This window comes from Hyla sarda, chromosome 13 (assembly GCF_029499605.1).
Source record: "Hyla sarda isolate aHylSar1 chromosome 13, aHylSar1.hap1, whole genome shotgun sequence".
NCBI classification, from domain to species: Eukaryota; Metazoa; Chordata; class Amphibia; order Anura; family Hylidae; genus Hyla; species Hyla sarda.
Window position 1 is genome coordinate 31,627,795 of NC_079201.1, and position 19,857 is coordinate 31,647,651.

The 19,857-nt window shown below is 42.4% G+C and overlaps 2 protein-coding genes across 10 annotated transcripts in view; one reads left to right on the top strand and one right to left on the bottom strand.

Annotated features, from left to right (window-relative positions):
• Positions 1 to 19,857, top strand: part of CACNA1G (calcium voltage-gated channel subunit alpha1 G) — a 380,651-nt gene that overhangs the window by 347,639 nt on the left and 13,155 nt on the right. For 8 of the 9 annotated variants that reach the window (XM_056550708.1, XM_056550703.1, XM_056550705.1 and 5 more), the window contains one exon: positions 7,875 to 8,000. The exons of the other annotated variant lie outside the window; for it this stretch is intronic. In XM_056550708.1, the coding sequence (XP_056406683.1) occupies positions 7,875 to 8,000 (126 nt within the window). The remainder of the gene's footprint in view (positions 1 to 7,874; positions 8,001 to 19,857) is intronic. 9 annotated transcript variants of the gene reach the window in all.
• ENGASE (endo-beta-N-acetylglucosaminidase) overlaps positions 1 to 19,857 on the bottom strand; it is a 104,172-nt gene that overhangs the window by 5,391 nt on the left and 78,924 nt on the right. The window lies entirely within an intron of this gene.

A 19,857-nucleotide genomic window follows, 5' to 3' on the forward strand; every position in this document is an offset into this window, starting at 1 on the left:
ATGGAAATCACAGGATCGATATCCTGAACATGTCTGAGTAAATTATAAAAAATGAAAAAAAAATAAAATAAAATAAAAAAAAAAAATATATATATATATATATATTAAAGACATCTCGATTTATTCAGTATCAAGTATGACCACCAGGCAGAGTAATATTCATACTTAAACACCATGGCAACCTATCAATTAGGTTATTGTCTGAGAATTGTCCTGCCACGCTGAATGCACTTAAGCACGCAGTCATCAAGATCACCTCCTGGCAGTTCCCTTTGCAATTGTCAACCAATGACGTTCCAAATGTGTTTAATGGAAGACAAGCCCGGAAACACTACAGGCCATGTAGCTTGTTTAGACCACACAGGATTCCCAAAATAGCACGAGTAACATGGGGTTGTCATGTTGAAAAATGGCTCCTGGGACACTTCAGAGAGATGGCTATAACACTGGCTTCACAGTCAAATAAATGTGATGGCAAGAGGGGTACTCCACTGGAAAACATTTTCTTTTAAATCAACTGGTGCCAGAAAGTAAAACAGATTTGTAAATTACTTCTATTTAAAAATCCCAATCCTTCCAGTACTTATCATCTGCTGTATAATACACAGGAAGTTCTTTTCTGTTTGAATTTCCTTTCTGCCTGACCACAGTGCTCTCTGCTGACACCTCTGTCCATTTTAGGAACTGTCAAATCCCATTAGCAAACATCTCTTGCTCTGGACAGTTCCGGACATGGTCAGAGGTGTCAGCAGAGAGCACTGTGGTCAGGCAGAAAGGAAATTGAAAAAGAAAAGAACTTCTTGTGTATTATACAGCAGCTGATAAGTACTGAAAGGATAGTGATTTTTTAATAGAAGTAATTTACAAATCTATTTAACTTTCTGGTACCAGTTGATTTAAAAGAAAATGTTTTCCAATGGAGTACCCCTTTAATGTACCTGGAATGAAGACTAGCTACAACATATTATGCCATCCCACACCATAATCCCATACGTAGGACCAGTGTGAGGTTCCCTCATAAAGGCTTCTTCAAGGCGTTGCCCACTTGATCTCCAGACTAATTTCCCGCTATCATTGCATCCGAGACAAATGCAGAATCATTAATTAATTCCAGCCACCATTGCCATCTAGCTATTCATCATTAAAGTCTTTAAAGGGGTTCTCCACTGCTCAGCGTTTGGAACAAACTGTTCCGAACACTGGAGCTGGCATCTTGTGATGTCATAACCCCTCCTCCCCATGATGTCACACCCCGCCCCCTCACGGCTGTCACGCCCCCTCCCATAGACTTGCATTGAAGGGGTGGGGCATGACGCCACAAGCTGCTGGCTCCAGTGTACGGAACAGTTTGTTCCAAACCCTGAGCAGCGGAGTACTCCTTTAAAAGCGCTAGCATGAGGACAATGGATCACCTGTAGTTGGATGTCTGGCCCGTAGCCTAATGCCATGCAAGCGCCCATTAATGGTGTGTTTAGGTACTGTTCAAAGCCCTGGGTTTGGTTTGTCATGTCCAATTTCACTTGCAGTACAAATGAATCACTATGCACCTTTCTTCTAATCCAATGATACGTCCATCGCCTTTGTGCACCTGTTGCTGTTATTCCAGTTCTTCACTGGTTTTCCAACCACTGGAACACAAAGCATTAAACAATGCTGACATCTCGATCTATGCGAACACCGATCTGCTGGAGTAATAAACCAAGGTCTTTCAGGTCACGGATTCTGTCCCTAATAGTTTGAATAGGAAGCATCACAGAATCATACTGTACTTACCATCCAATTTCATGTGGCTGAAGAAATTTGCTTTCAGTCTGACTTTTATACAATTTGAAGCCTCTGCCTACAGATTGGAGCTGGGTGCTTGAAAATGTGATCATTTGCAGATCTTGCGAATCCATTCTTGGTATTGAAATTTCAAGGTTGAGGAATATATTCATCAGTCTTCAAAACGTATTCTTCCAGCAGAAATAGAAAAGCCCAATGAAGGCAACCTAGGAGGTTCTGAAATTGAAGTACTCCAGCTAGAGCCTATGTCACTATCCTAGCAGTGACACATATGACTATATCCACTTGACCAACACTGTATCTCATCACATCTAGTAACTAATATCTTGTGTCAGCTAAGTGAGGACATTAGGCCTCTGTTTATACCTTCAATTATGTATTATGGCTCTCAGTGTATTGGCCCTATCAGAGACATATACACTGCTCAAAAAAATAAAGGGTACACTTACACAACACAATGTAACTCCAAGTCAATGACACTTCTGTGAAATCACACAGGAGACGTCGTGGAGAATGTTCTGCTGCCTGCAAAATCCTCCAGCATGACCGGTTTGGTGGTGGGTCAGTAATGGTGTGGGGTGGCATTTCTTTGGGAGGCCTGACTGCCATTAGGTACCGAGATGAGATCCTCAGACTTCTTGTGAGACCATATGCTGGTGCGGTTGGCCCTGGGTTCCTCCTATTGCAAGACAATGCTAGACCTCATGTGGCTGGAGTGTGTCAGCAGTTCCTGCAAGAGGAAGGCATTGATGCTATGGACTGGCCCCCCCGGTTCCCCAGACCTGAATCCGATTGAGCACATCTGGGACATCATGTCTCGCTCCATCAACCAATACCACGTTGCACCACAGACTGTCCAGGAGTTGGCGGATGCTTTAGTCCAGGTCTGGGAGGACATCCGTCAGGGGACCATCCGCCACCTCATCAGGAGCATGCCCAGGCGTTGTAGGGAGGTCATACGGGCACGTGGAGATCACATACACTACCTCATTGTGACTTGTTTTAAGGACATTACATAAAGTTGTATCAGCCTGTAGTGTGGTTTTCCACTTTGATTTTGAGTGTGACTCCATATCCAGACCTCTATGGGTTGATAAATTTGATTTTCATTGATGATTTTTGTGTGATTTTGTTGTCAGCACATTCAACTATGTAAAGACGAAAGTATTTCATACCATTAATTGTGAAATTAATAAGGCGTAGTGCCCTAACTAAGCCCAAGCTGTCATGGCAAGCAATCAACACCACAGATTAACTGGAGGAGCTCCCTTTGTCAAACGATTTAGGTGCTGATATCAATATGAACAGGAGCATAGTTAGAAGATAAATAGGCTACACCATGGTGTAGAGGTTCCAGAATATAAGTAAGGTTAAGAACAAAAGACACTCACCAAAGTGTGTTGTGTAACAGGAGACACAGTGCTCAACTCCCTCTGCAAGATAAAATAAACCGCCTGGCTGCTGCCACATCAGCGCTCCTGTAGAGATATTGCAGGCACCAAATTCCTCCACTTCACCACTGATTTTGTAAGTGCTGTCATGCACAGGTGAAGTACAAATCTTGTTGATGGAATTAAAGGAGTACTACTGTGGAAAACAAATGTTTTCAAATCAAATAGTATGAGAAAGTTAAACAGAATTTTTAATTACTTCTACTGAAGTATTTTAATCCTATCAGTAATAATCAGCTGTTGTATGCTCCAGAGGAAGTTGTGTAGTTCTTTCCTGTCTGATTACATTGCTCTCTGCTGCCACCTCTGTGCGTGTCGGGAACTGTCCAGAGTTTAAGCAAATCCACATAGCAAACCTCTCCTGCACTGTACAGTTCCTGACATGGACAAAGGTGTCAGCAGAGAGCACTGTGGTCATACTGGAAAGAACTACACAACTTCCTCTGTAGTATTTAAGAGCTGATAAGTACTAGAAGGCTTATCAGCGAAAATTAACTCATCAGTGAGGAGTGTGTGTGTTGTCTACCTGTAGACGGCATGTGCTCTATTCATTTTTTGGGAGAGCTGAGAATGCCCGAGTGCTGTACTCGGGTCTTTTCGGAGCTCCTATAGAAATAAATGGAGCGCGTGCTGCCTACAGCACGTGGTGCTCACTGAGCACCGGGGCCCATTCGGACCCCTCGCGGACAGTTACTTGTCCCCTATCCTGTGGATAGAGAATAAGTACATTTTTGATGGATACCTCCTTTGAGATTTTTGAATAGAAGTAGTTTACAAATCTGTATAATTTTATGGCACCAGATGATTTTCAAACATTTTATTCCACCGGCGTCAAAGCGGGTCGGTCCCAGTGGTTATCAATGGCCGGGACCCATGTCTAATGCCGGACATCACCGATCGCGGTGGCATTAACCCCTGAGATGTGGCAATCAAAGATAACACTGATCAATGCTATGCTATGGCATAGCATTAAAAAGTGTGTGCATTCAGAAAATTGCATGTAATAGCCCCCTATGGGGACTAAAAAATTATGTAAAAAAAGTTTTAAAAAAATTAAAAAGTTAATACCCTTTCATACTAAAAGTTTAAATCACCCCTTTTCCCAAATTCCTCATAGAAAATATGTAAACATAAATAAAAACATATGTGGTATCACCGCATGCATAAATGTCCGAACTATAAGAATATTATATTAATTAAACTGCATGGTCAATGGCGTACACGTTAAGAAAATTTTGGGTAATTTTTTGTATACCCTAAAAAAAACGAATAAAAATCGATCAAAAAGTTCCATCAAAACAAAAATGGTACTGATAAAACTACAGAGAACGGCACAAAAAATGAGCCCTCATATAGCCCCATATGTAGAAAAATAAAAAAGTTAACTGGGTCAGAAGATGACAATTTAAACATACTAATTTTGGTGCATGTAGTTATAATTTCTTTTAAGTTGTAAAATAAAATCTACATAAATTGGGTGTCCTTGTAACCATATGGACCTACAGAATAAAGATGAGGTGTCATGTATACCGACAAGTGCACTGCGTAGAAACGGCTAAAACATTTTTTTTTCTTTTCAATTTTGTCCCAAAAATAATTCATTTTTTTTTGGCTTCACCATAGATTTTGTGGTGAAATGACTGATGTAATTACAAAGTAAAATTGGTAGTGCATAAAACAAGCCCTTATATAGGTCTGTAGGTGGGAAACTGAAAGTATTATGGGAAAAAACTTTTTTCATAAAATACAACACATTTCCGGTGAGTGTGAAACCTTCATAAGATACCGACCTGATAAGGGTCAAACCGACCCAGAAATTATTTTTATAATCCTCGATTCAATATTCCTGTTTTGTACCTCACACGTGCCTGGCAGCATTGACAAAAACAATGGTATAGTAAAGGAGTTTGGTGAGTGCAACAGGATGCCAGCTTTTCATGATATCTAGCGACCACTGTAGATGGTGCAGGCATAACTTCTGAGGCCACACCATCACTGCAACGTACAGTAGCTGTATGGAAATTCACTGGACTTTTACCCACTTAAGCAAAGTTTAAAATTCCTTTTTGTATAAATTTTATATGTTAACGGATGTCATTATGTCATACAGCAGAATCCCTTTCCCATAGACTTACATTGAAAAAAATGTTGCAACTTATACTTTTTTTGCAGCACACCATAGATACCATGTCTACTACACTATTGTATACAGCAAAATTAAATGTAATGAAACAAAAACACTTAAATGTAAACATAAAATACAGTGTTAACCCAGCCTTACAGCACTGTACTATTACTCTGCAGAGCAGTAAAGGCTCAACGGGGTTAGCTAAAGATCCTAAAATTTAAAAAACTGCTCCATCCTTTAGTCTACCATAGTGATGACCCTATGCATCTTTTCTGGTCTATATTTCTTTCTCTGATGCCTCTATGAAATGGATCGCAACCAGACCCGGTATCAGATGAGTATCTGCCCCCTTCCGAATTAGTTTTTCAAGAGAGGTGCACACGCTAGGAAAGACCACCCAGACACCTGTTAGCTGAGATTATACTTTATTAAAACAGGAAGAGACTGTACAAGGTTTATATAGATGACAGTGACGGCTGCAAAAGGGGTCGTGTGAATTGGGTGTTAAAAACACTTTATTGGTTAAAACTTTGTCTACGCACTTCTTCATCAGATACATTTTCTGCTATCTCTGCTACATTCCACAGCTAACCGCCATCTTCGATACACGAAGGGATGGAGGGAGCAAACAGGTGGGGGAGGAAGGAGTAGTTTAGTTCAGCAAATATCTTAGTAAGCAGTTTAGGGAAAAATAGACATTTTATTTAAGTACCTATATGTCCATTACACCTAAGCCCGGTCTGTCTGCTCTCCTCTTCTTCCTTTTGTATGTCACTATAAGGGTACGTTCCCACCTGGCGTATTTTGCTGCTGCATATTTTCCTACCCATTGACTTCAATGGGAAATAAAATACGCAGCAAATACGCGGCAAAATACGCTAGGTGGGAACATACCCTTAGACTACATTTTCTGGGAATCTATGCAGTTTCCCTTATACATAGTTTGTAAGGTTGAAAAAAAGACAAAAGTCCATCAAGTTCAACCCAGCTACTACCACTCAAAGACATTGATTGAATAGGCTGCGGAGGCGAAGGAGCACGCACTGCGCATGTGTCAGTGCTAAACGCTCTGTTTTTTTCAAACATTATGATAATGGTGAATCATCACTGAAGGGGGCCTGGCTTGTCGCAGTGACGTTGCTAAGGGGCCTGGCCTAGCAGACGACAAGAAGCCAGGCCCCAAGGCTGCAGAATGGACACATGGTCTCCATCTTGGGTAGGTTGGGGGTGGTGAGCAGGGAAGCAAATTTGGGAGTCAAATAAGCTTTTAATTTACTTCCTGTCGGTTAGTGCCTAACAAAACTGGAAAAATGCATCAATTATTATTGGACTGGGCAAGGGGGGACTAAATAAAAACAATATTTGCTATCCAGATGATCCCTTTAAAATATAAGTGAAAATCTAGTCTCGGCTCTTTATTCTTGTTTATGGTATAGCCATAGTATTCTACTCATATAGCCAAAATAGATAACAACATAACAATGTAGCAATGGTAGCTCAGGAAATTATAATATTTATCACAATTTTATTTTAATCAGGAACTAAAATTTATCTTTTAACATGTCATAGAACAGACATTGGTAGAGCCATTGGAGTAAGCTTGGACCACTGTGATGTGAAAACCATAGAGCACTTTGGCTTTGCTAAAAGGTTTCTGTTTTGATAACTCTGCATCGTAATACAATGTTCCATTGTGGAAACTGGTTGTGACCCAGGAACATGGAACCCACCAGTGTGATTGTCCATTTTTGTCAAAATTTCCCATTCTAGTAATATTGTAGATATTTTACTGTTGCCCTTGGAAACAATCACCCCTCCACTGCAAGTCATTAGACACGGTGTCAGCTATCTCCCCAGACTTCTCCATAAACATACATGAGATCCAACTGCAAGATCCTTCAGAAGAACAGATGAAGAAGGCTCTACATGAAGAAATTCAACCAACTCTTATTTCTCCAAAGAACATATTCGGGATTCCCCTATTAGGATTAGGCTTCTTTCACACTACAGTTGTGCTCCATCCAGAAACGTCTGTTATGCTTTCTTTTTTTTTTTGCCTTTAATGGCCGTTATCGGGCCGGGGGAACAACAGCCAACAATGGGTCCCGATGGATCCCATTGACTATAATGGGGTCTGTTGGACACCATTGTTTTTTTAGCAGGTGAAAAAAAACATGCATGAAATCATTTTTCTCCCGCTAGTCTTCCCTCATTTCGTAACGGCCGCTGCCTGCCGGGTCACAACGGCAGTGCGAAGGGGCCATTAGATTGTGTATAGCCAACTTTAGGGCTTAGCTTTGTTTATCTACTCCTGTAGATAATCTTTGCAGTGGGCAGTGAGGACTGGTTTTGATAATCCTGGATTGAGGGTGTAGTAAATATAAATGTTGTCATCTCATTCATTAGTAATCCATTACTTTGTGTCATGGGATAAGATTTGTATTCAAGAAACATTTAGGTGACATTTTATTTTGTTCTTTTCTTATTCTTGGACATTTTCCCTGATTTAGATTCCTCTAGCGGAGATGGAAGGACTGTCCTTGACTTCAGATATTATGTCCGAAAAGTCCTGGTCCTTAGCCCTAACGGACGACTCTCTGCCAGATGACATCGTGTTTAGCGTTCTCGAATCAAAAGTACCCATATTTATTTCTATCCTATTCAGACTTATACTTGAAGTGTATGAATCACAAATTTTAGAAGATCTGCTTTAATTTGTTTGGGATAAAAACAGGGTTCCCTTAGTTTAACTGTCCCCCTAAAATTTGTGTTAAATTTGTATTACAGTTTCGGCTAAGGGATTTCATTATGTGATGGAGTTCCTATGATAGCATGTGTTTGAATTCCTCAGGGCTATCAAGCTTGCTGCCTTTAAATGGGAACCTTCAGTGTATATAATTCTGCAGTAGTCATGTGATAGGCACACAGGTGCAAGGTTCTTACTAAATAACAGAAAGGTGAGATCTTGAAAAGTATGAGGAATTTATTTAAAAAAAAGCTGTATATTGATACATTGTATAACTGTTCCTGCATTGAAGCTGTAATACACTTTTAAAGGGGTACTCTGGCCCTAATACATCTTATCCCCTATCAAAAGGATAGGGGATAAGATGTCTGATCGCGAGGAACAATCTGTCATTCAGCATCCACCTTTGCGAGCTCTCCATGGCGCTGGAGGCTCTGAGTGTTGTCTCCGAGTACCGTGACGTCAGGACTCTGCCCCTGTGTGACGGCCATCACGCCCCCTCCCATAGACTTGCATTGAGGGGGCGGGGCATGACATCACATGGGGCGGAGTCGTGACATCACGCTACTCTGGCCCCCTGGTCATCACACTGCACACTTGGAGCCTCCAGCGCTGCGGAATGCTCGCGAAGGTGGGTGCTGATTGACAGATTGCAGGGGTCGCCAGCGGCGGGACCCCCGTGATCAGAAATCTTATCCCCTATCCTTTGGATAGGGGATAAGATGTATTAGGGCCAGAGTACCCCTTTTAAGGCTGGGACATTAATTGTGCTCTTGCTGTTCCATATAAAAAATTTATCAGATTTGCCATTGGAATTAATCAGCTCAGCGCTGCGGAATCTGTAGGCGCTATATAAATAAGTAAATAAATAAATAAGCTCAATTCTATAATTTTGTAGAAAAAAAATCGGCATTGTCCTGTGTTAGTATTCTCTGCTGTTACCTGTATACTTTATAGTTTTTAATCCGTTAGTCTGGACACACAGGCGCTTTGAAGATACTTTAGGTACCAGATCCCCCTCCTCTCTGTTGCATTGATCATTTAAACTTATTTACTCGGTTTTCCCAGTCTGTAGGATAGCCAGAGACAGGGGCGTACCTAGAGCCTTTGGCACCCGGGGCGGACCCTTTGTTTGGCACCCCCCGCTCACACACACACACCCCTTAAATAGACCCCCTCCCTGCCCCCAGGGGCGGACTGACAATACTCGGGGCCCCCGGACCAAAAAAAAGGCAAGGGCCCCTGCTAGGCTCTGCAGCTCGTCAATCTTCTGCCACACTCCTATTCCACCCAAATCCCACACACAATAAACTAAAATCTATATTTGTAAGAAATACTTTAACGTAGGTAAATTTCTATGACCAATAATACTGGTATACAAGGAGTAAATATATACCACCACACAATAACTGGATAATACCGCCATACTGTACTGAATAAAACCCCAATATACAGACCAGTATATTACACAGGATCTGTATACCAAATAAGTGATTATATACAGGACCATATGGCGGTAGATATCAGCTGTACGCAGGATGCTTATACCATATAAGTGATTACAGTTACATTTTGGGACTCACAATTACGTCTTTTCTGATCAGCGGCGTCCTCTTTCCTTTTCTTCTCCGTCCGGATAAGACCGCCATGTGGATCTCTTAACATCTGCAGGAAAAACATGTCAGACTCATTTTTTCAGTGCCCTCCCCTCCTTTACACAATCTTCCCATCTATAGGCCCACAAACTGTAATAATGCCCTCCTTGGTGTCCTGCACAGTAAAAGGGAAGGTAGGTAGGTAGCCAGGTAACCCCCTCTTTACCATAGGTATATGCAGAGTTACACCCCCCCCCCTCTTTCCCATAGGTATATGCAGAGTTACACCCCCTCTCTTTCCCATAGGTATATGCAGAGTTACACCCCCTCTCTTTCCCATAGGTATATGCAGAGTTACACCCCCTCTCTTTCCCATAGGTATATGCAGAGTTACACCCCCTCTCTTTCCCATAGGTATATGCAGAGTTACACCCCCTCTCTTTCCCATAGGTATATGCCGAGTTACACCCCCCTCTTTCCCATAGGTATATGCAGAGCTACACCCCCCTCTTTCCCATAGGTATATGCAGAGCTACACCCCCCCTTTCCCATAGGTATATGCAGAGCTACACCCCCCTCTCTTTCCCATAGGTATATGCAGAGGTATGCTACACCCCCCTCTTTCCCATAGGTATATGCAGAGTTACACCCCCTCTCTTTCCCATAGGTATATGCAGAGCTACACCCCCCCTCTCTCCCATAAGTATATGCAGAGTTACACCCCCTCTCTTTCCCATAGGAATATGCAGAGCTACGCTCCACCCCCCCCTCTTTCCCATAGGTATATGCAGAGCACCCCCCTCTCCCCCCTTCCCTATAGGTACAGTATATGCAGAGCACCCCCCCTCTCCCCCTTCCCTATAGGTACAGTATATGCAGAGCACCCCCCCCCTTCCCTATAGGTACAGTATATGCAGAGCCCCCCCCTCCCCTAAAGGTACAGAATATGCAGAGCCCCCCCCCTCCCCTATAGGTACAGTATATGCAGAGCACCCCCCACCCTAGGTATAGGCAGGGTTAAAAATAAATAAATAAAAACAGGATGCTCACCTGATATCCCACACAGCAATCTCATCAGCTGCAGGGCCCGCGTCTTCTCCCCTCCACAGTACAGGCGCCGATGAGTGACGTCACCGGCACCTGTACTGTGCGCTGTGTGGGGGCGGAGGTCACGTCTCCTCTGTGTAGCTGCAGATGCGGCTTACACAGAGGGGATGCCTTCTCCTGTATGTGCGTGTATCGCGCATACAGGAGAATGTACCGCTGTCTGCTGAGGATCTGGGACGAGCATCCTGGACCTAAGCAGCGGCGGCGGGTCAGTCCGCCCCTGGCACCCCCCTTGAGAGTGGCACCCGGGGCGGGCAAGCACCCGGAGCAGGCAAAAAGTATCTGAATTGCTCACAGCAACCAATCACAGCCCAGCTTTCATTTTATCAGAGCAATTTTAGAACTGAAAGCTGAACCATGATAGTGCAAATCAGACAGTTGTTGTCTCAGACAGACTGATAAATGTAGGCTTCTTTGAATCCTGGCTTTAAAGGGGTACTTCACCCCCAGACATTTTATCCCCTATCCACGCCGGCACCGTGGCATTCTGAACACAGAAGTTTAGAGCGTCAGTGTTCGTGATATCATGCCACACCCCTTCCATTCATGTCTATGGGAAGGGGCGTTGCGGCTAGAACATAGCCGTCACGCCTCCTCCCATAGACATGAATGGATGGGGTACGACGGCTGTGGCCGCCCGTCATTCGACACGGAGTAGAGTTCGCTACATGCACCAGATGACTGGACTCTGGAGATCAGAGATTGTTGCTCTGGCTGTTATACAGCCTGAGATATACAACATAATGACAAAGTGAAAACAGAATATTAGAAAGCTTTAGAGCTTAGCCACAGTGGCTATTGGATTCTTAGTAATCTCTGTTACCAAGATCAAATAGTTTGGTAAAGCTGTCAGTTGGAGGAAGAGTGCTGGATAACCTAAACTACCTTCATTTAAGAGTTATAGAGGCCACTGTGTTCCTGGGAACTTTCAGTGCATCGTTTTGTACTTATCTCCAGATCTATGCTTCCACATCATCCTGTATCTGAGCTCTACAGGCAGTTCTTCCCCACTTATGGCCTGTTTTTTGTTTGGAAAGACAGGGCTGTGTCTTTCCATACAATGTCCAATCAAACGGTATTTACCACAGGTGACTCCAATCAAGGTGTAGAAAGAAGTGTCATGGCAAAGGGTCTGAACACCTATATCAATTTTAGTTTTGCTTTTTATATCAAATATAAAACAATTCTAAAATTCAGTTTTCACACTATGGGATATTTGGAGAATTTTATTATTGTAGGTGAAGCATTTTTGTACACCTTTTATGTTGTGTGCTGCTAATGTGTATGTGCACCAAACGTATTAAATGGTCGTAGGGCATTTCATACATTTTGTGCAGGTCACATTTCCTGAAATTTCACTCTACACACACTCACCAATTACCTATTACTACAGGCTCTATCTCAGACTCTAAAATAGCTAGAGCTGTGTTTGTGCTCAAGTTGCCATACAGCCCAAGTTAGTGCCATTGCTAAAGTGCCCCCTGCAGGGAAAGGTTTACCCTGGTGGGGAATTCATGCTTGTAAGGATTTTGGGGAAGATTTATCAAAACCCGTGCCAAGGAAAAAGTTGACCAGTTGCTCATAGCAACCAACTGATTGCTTATTTTATTTTTCAGAGGCCTTTTTAAAAAATTAAGAAGCAATCTGGTTGGTTGCTATGGGAAACCGGTCAATTTTCTTCTGCAAAAGTTTTGATTCATCTCCCCCTATATCCTCACTAGTAGCAGTGGTGAAAATAGATTTCACAAAGCGATTAGGCAGCCAAGGGAGAGTCAGTCAAAAGGAGGCACATGAAGATGGTAGTAGAAAGCTGTAAAGTGTGCCTTGTTTTCATACGTCTCACACCTATTAAAAAAAGAGTGTTGAAGTATGACAAGAAAGAACCACTGTTGCACTGTGGCAGACATTTAGTAGAGTTTGCAGAACCTTGTTTTTTTTTTTGTTTTTTTTACAAGCAATCAGGCTTCTTCCACACTGCTGGCAGTCAATGTGAAAGATTACTGGTGGAAAACTTTTTTTTTTTTTTTTTTTTTTTTTTTTTTTTTTTTAATCAACTGGTGCCAGAAAGTTAAACAGATTTGTAAATGACTTCTATTAAAAAATCTTAATCCTTCCAGTACTTATTAGCTGCTGAATACTTCAGAGGAAATTCTTTTCTTTTTGGAACACAGAGCTCTCTGCCGACATCACGAGCACAGTGCTCTCTGCTGACATCTCTGTCCATTTTAGGAACTGACCAGAGCAGCATATGTTTGCTATGGGGATTTTCTCCTACTCTGGACAGTTCGTAAAATGGACAGAGATGTCAGCAGAGAGCTCTGTGTTCCAAAAAGAAAAGAATGTCCTCTGAAGTATTCAGCAGCTAATAAGTACTAGAAGGATTAAGATATTTTAATAGAAGTAATTTAAAAATCTGTTTAACTTTCTGGCACCAGTTGATTTAAAAAAAAAAAAAGTTTTCCACCGGAGTACCCCTTTAACATTTGAAGGGAGAATAGCAGGAGAAAAATGACTGCCGTATTTTTCTCCTGCTAAAAAAAATGGTGCCCAACAGACCCCATTATAGTCAATGGGATCCAACAGGACCCATTCTTGCCCGCTGACGGACGTTAAAGGCAAAAAAAAAAAAAAAGAGAGCCTAACTGACGCATTTGGCCGAAGCACAATGGCAGTGTGAAAGAAGCCTAAGATGTGGTGGCAGATGTCTGTGTTAGGCCCCTTTCACACTACTGTTATGACACGGTAGCGTGATGGCCATCTATTTCTTCTGCTACTTCCACTGAAAAACAAAGAAGTAAAAAAAATAATAATAATAATAATTTGACGGCTGTTCTTGACGAGATGCAGCAGTGTGAATGTAGCCTAACATGCAGATCTTGCTTCATATTTGCTGTGGAATTTACCATTTACATTGCATAGGATTTTGTTTCCGGAAGCAACACCACTCTGGTCTATATGTCTGGTGAATGGAGTAACAATACCATATATAAGGCATTATAAGGTATAGGGGCAAAAGTGGTACTGTTTCTGGAAAAAAATATCAAACACTTTTACTGATCTTATACAACAGACACACAGAATAGCCTGTGGTCAGTTTCCATATACAGACTACATAGACAATTATTATAATAAGGCAGAATACTTTGGTAAAACATCAGCTCAACACTATTTCTTTCTTTCATACTTCAATAAAAATACACAAGAGAGAATATCTCTGTATGCTTCCACATTGAAACTGCATGCAAATGGAAGTATAGCAGACCCCAATATGTGCCATATTATAGGTATGTACCACTCTGTCATATGTCGTCTCTATGAAGATATGTGTATATATATATATATTCTTTTCATGCTGAATGAAGCAGTTTTATTTTACCCTGAATTAAATGTTTGTTCTTGCACTCCGCAATCTCCGGCTTTGCCATACAGCTACATGGAGGGGGCGTGTTGGGCACAGCTTCGTGCGGTGGTCAACACCAGAGAGCAGAGGCTCAGTGCGGGGGATCTTGGGGGGTCCCAGCAGGAAGACCCTATGACACTTATCCCCTATCCTTAATGTTTTTATTGATGGGAGTTCTTCTTTAATTTCCATTTATTAACATGTTCCACCTACATATTTTTTAGGTAAAGTTCTTATTGTTAATACCACAGTAGTAGTGTAAAATGTTCTCATCTAGTTAGTTAATATAAACCTTGAGGCAGATTACAAGTTACTCTTTGGTGTAATACAGTAATAGCTGTAAACAAGAAACTGGATGTCCAGCGCCAGGATTCGTGCAAAACAGACTCTATAATGCTTAAAAAGCCATAACAGGGGTCAATGTGACGCGTTTCAGGTGCGTTAGCACCCTTAATCGTACATAAGTATTATGTACGATAAAGGGTGCTAACGCACCTGAAACGCGTCACATTGACCCCTGTTATGGCTTTTTAAGCATTATAGAATCTGTTTTGCACAAATCCTGGCGCTGGACATCCAGTTTCTTGTTTGCCTAAGTGGTGCTGCCTCGCACAGTCCGTGCGCCTGGGGCCCTGGAGGGTGAGCTGAGAATTCCATTACTTCTTCAGTAATAGCTGTAGTTTCTTTAAGAGGACATGTTATGTTCCCCAGGAAACAGGTAATGAGACTTTGTAAACTTAGGTGAGGGTGGGAAATGTTGTAAAACACAGACATAGCTACACCCCTCATCATCCCCCCTCCCCAGAATAAACCTAAATGTGTATATCATATACCTATATATATCATAAAACCTGTATCTAAAGATACATCAGCCCTGCCCAAAATAATCTCAATACACAACAACGTATCTCTGCATAATACAGTCCTGCACTATTTAAGGGCCAAATGATCCCTCCACACCATGATCACATATACTGTATCTATTGCAAAGATCAATATAACCAATATTAGCGCCATACAGTGGTTAATACTAGTATAGCACAGGCTCTACAGCCCATATAAGTTACATCCTGTGACTCTCAAGTCACGTCTTCTCTGATCAGAGTTGTTCATTTTCCCCTTTCTTCTGCATTTGACAGCCATGAAGACTTTTCTGCAGAGTATAATATCCTATTTGTGCCCCCAACTCACTAAGAATGGCCCAAATATAACCCATTCACAAATAATACCCCAGTACTGGCTGTATCTGGAGCTGCAGCGCACATGCACAACCCACAACTCTATTCGACTCAAGTCCCTATTTTCAAGATCCTGTGGACAGGGGATCATTTGTTGGGAAAACCCCTTTAAAGGAATCTGTTGGGGGCGTGGCTTGATGCTGAAGGAGCAGACGTGCTGCACAGTGGCCCCTGCCACAAAGTGTACCTTTTTGCTCAATTGACCCTCCAGCCTATACCCCTGAATGTCCCCTCTACTCTTTCCCTTGACACACTGGAGAACAGTCTGTGACTTCTCTAACTTCTCATGTCTTAGCACTGACATTTTTTCTTACACCCTCTCACTAGATCTCCATAAGCTGGTGTTTTACTGTTAAATCTGGAGCCATTTGAGTCTCTAGCCAAGCAGCCTTACCATATAGCTATATCCTGGGGCAGCTAACTGTCCTCTACATTTCCTGCCATCTCTCTACTATATGCCAAACTCATGGAGGTGCATTTTGCTTTTATTGAAAGAGACCTATCCTTACATATGGACACTTTTCACTGAGAAATGCCTATAAATCTTGTGCCTCTATGGAAGCAACTGTCTGTTTATACCACAGGAGGGAGCCAGTGTACTACAGTGCTCCTATATCAGAGATCTATAGTGTGCTGGTTCTATATACTGATTATCTCTACCAACAACCATCCTGATATCCATTCCTAATTGTATACAGGATTTGGCGAGTACACATGTCTAACTAAAGAACGCCGAATCCACCCAGCAGCTGAATGACAATCATTATGGGTGTAGGTACTTGACTTCAAAGGAACCTGGCTCACAGCGCTGATCGACCAGACAGAAGGATATGCTTAAAAGAGGATTTATTGACCAGAATGCAACACGTTTCGCGTTGCATTCTGGTCAATAAATCCTCTTTTAAGCATATCCTTCTCTGGTCGATCAGCACCGTGAGCCGGGTTCCTTTGAAGTACCTACTGCCACATATACTCTGGAGGGCAGCAGACGACCACCTTCTTCTATATACCTATCCCATTGTTGTGTATGTGCCTACACAACCACCCAGGGTGAGCAGTTCTAATTTTTATATATATTTAGCCCCCTGGGTCCAACAATGCTATTCCATGGAGCGCTTATTTCCTTGTCTCTAATCATTGTGGGTGACCTTCACTTGATACTCGTCTCATTCAGCTTCTCCTAAGGCACTAGGAAGATATTGTTATACTAGTTCACACATGGCGAAAAACAAGCCTATGCAATCCAATACCTGCCCATCAGTGCCAAAATCTGTTCTTGATCCCTCTGTGGACTCTCCTGACGAGGACTCTCAGCTCTTGGAACTCTTCCAAAAACGACCCACGATTACCCCCCCCCCCCTCCCAACCATGTAGCTGATCCCACGAGCCCCCATATTGCCATTCCAAACTCCTGTTGTGACTTGTCCAACACTGCTGTATTTCCTTAATCTTTCAAGCACCAGGCCGTGGCAGCCATATTTACACAATCCTCTCAGGGTGATGAACCGCCTCAACATCTACAGCCTACTTATTCTGCTCATAAAGTTCTGATTGTTTGCTTCGCTCAAGTGCTGCAGAATAAGTTGGATAAAACTATCGGTAATGACAACTGGACTAAAATGGACAAGACCATAGCAAAAGCTGACCAAAATACTGATAATATTTCTGCTTTGAAGCTTCACACCGCTAACACTAAGATAGAAGGTTCCAGAATCAGAGGCCTTCCTGAGACAGTTCTTAAGCTGGAAGGTGTTTTGCAAGATCTTTTTCAGTCCCTGATTTCGGTCATACCTGATATATTCTATGAAATGGATCGAGCGTATAGTGTAATTGGCATATATTCCAATCCTGCCAAACATACCCCAGAGTAGCTCCATTTCTATTTTTTTTTCTTTCTTTCCCTTGAAACCCTACTTGACTGATGTCTTTCAGGTTCTTAATTTGTATTTGAGGCCTTTAAAGGGGATCTCCACTGGAAAACATTTTTTTAAATCAACTGATGCCAGAAAGTTAAACAGATTTGTAAACGACTTCTATTAAAAAAAAAAAATTAATCCTTCTAGTACTTATCAGCTGCTGTATGCTCCACAAAGTTTTTTTTTCTTTTAGAATTTTCTTTCAGTCTGACCACAGTGCTCTCTGCTGACACATCTGTCTGTCTCAGGAACTGTCCAGAGCAGGATAGTTTTGCTATGGGGATTTGCTCCTGCTCTGGACAGTTCCTGACATGGACAGAGGTGTCAGCAGAGAGCACTGTGGTCAGACAGAAAATAACTATACAACTTCCTCTGGAGCATACAGCAGCTGATAAGTACTGGAAGGATTAAAAGTGTTTAATAAAAGTAATTTACACATCTGTATAACTTTGTGGAACCAGTTGATTTGGGGGAAAACATTTTTTTCCACCAGAGTACCCCTTTAATGGGCTATAGCCACTTGATCTCATTCTGTTAGATGCCTCCTCACATGATCATTGTATTTATAATAACTGATTTATAGTTTAGGGAGTCATTTATCCTTTTCTGATGTCTTTTAAATGGCCCCAAATTGGCCCCATTTTGAATTATGTTTGAGGTCTCTTCATTGTTGAGAAAGTTTTATACAGTCTTTCCTAGTTTACAGGACTGTTTGGGAGTGTTTACGATGTTATCTCTTTCCTTTTTAGGTAATTTTTTTTTTTGCAGATTTGTATTGGAATGGCCTTCCATGCCCCCCACCCCTCTGAAAAACTTGGAACGTCCCATTTATATATTTTTGTGGAGACTTTCCAATTTCTTCTTTTTTGTGTGCTCTTGTCTTGTGTATCTGAGTTGTATTATTTGGTTTGGTCATACTGTGACTATGTTTTGCTTGGGTAATGTTTCCTGCTATTCTTCTTTTGTTTCATTTGTGCTCTGTTACCTACATATGTTATATGTTATATATGTTACTGCTTAAGCTGCTTGCTTGCCCCTAGGTGCCTTACAGGTTCTGCCTGGAGACTTGTCAAGTCACCTAAAACACTGACCGGCCCTTGCCCCTCCTTCCTGCATTTGGGATGTTTTCAAACCCTTTTTATTCCCCTATCATTCCGCACTAAATACCCCATATTTAGAATGTGACAATTGAATTTAAAGTAGAACTACAGGATTGAAAATTTTATCCCCTATCCTAAGGATAGGGGATAAGTTTCAGATCGCAGGGGCTCCGACCGCTGGCCCCCCCCCCCCCCCCCCCACGATCTCCCATACGGGGCCCCGGCTCTCTGGTTAGAGAGGGCGTGTTGACCACCGCACGAGGCGGCGGCTGACACGCGCCCTCCATTTACTGCTATGGAAGGGGTATGGAGGGCGCTTCGTGCGGTGGTCAACACGCCCTCTCTAACCAGAGAGCCGGGGCCCCGTACGGGAGATCGTGGGGGGCCCCAGCGGTCGGACCCCCCGCGATCTGAAACTTATCCCATATCCTTAGGATAGGGGATACATTTTTCAATCCCATAGTTCTCCTTTAAGACATTTTTGCAAAGTAAAAAAAAAAATAATAAAAATTTTACATAGACACGAGTATTCAGACTCTTTGCTATGACATTTAAAATTTCGCTCGGGGGGGGGGGGGGGGGGGTCTTCCAGTTCTCTTTATCACTTTTAGGATGTTTTAACACCTTGATCAGAGGCTACAAAACAAATTCTGCTAAAACGAAAGTTCACAAGAACACAATGACCTCCATAGTTCTTAAAGGGGTACTCCGCTGCTCAGCATTTGGAACAATCTTTTCCGAATGTTGGAGTTGGCGCCAGGAACTTGAGATGTTATAGCCCCGCCCCCTCATGATGTCACGTTCCGCCCCCTCAATTCAAGTCTATGGGAGGGGGCGTGGCAGCTGTCACGCCCCCTCCCATAGACTTGCATTGAGGGGGCGGGGCGGGACATCATGAGGGGGCGTGGCTGTGACATCACGAGCACCTGATGCCAGCTCCAGCGTTCGGAAGTTTGTTCCAAATGCTGAGCAGTGGAGTACCCCTTTAAAAGCAAAAAGATTGGAGAAAACTTGACAAACATAAAAATAAAAGAAATAATAATAATAATTAACGGAAAAAAACTTTCAGAATGTACTAAGTAAATGGTTTAATTCTCCAGTTAGCAAATGGAAGGCGCTTTAGCATTGTCGCTCAGGGCGACAGAGATCTGCTTATTTACACAGATGGATCTGCAGATTAAAGGGGGGGGGGGTTACCATATTTTTATCCTACTGATTTTTTTTTACTCACCAGAATGTGATAAGGGATCATGAGGGTCACATTTGTACCTTACTGTGCACCAAGTGATCATCAGATCTGTTTTTTCCACGACATGTTCACTACTCTGATACCTCATGTGAAGGGCTCCTTAATTATTGGGGTCAGAACATCCGCTTCCGGCAGACTGCCG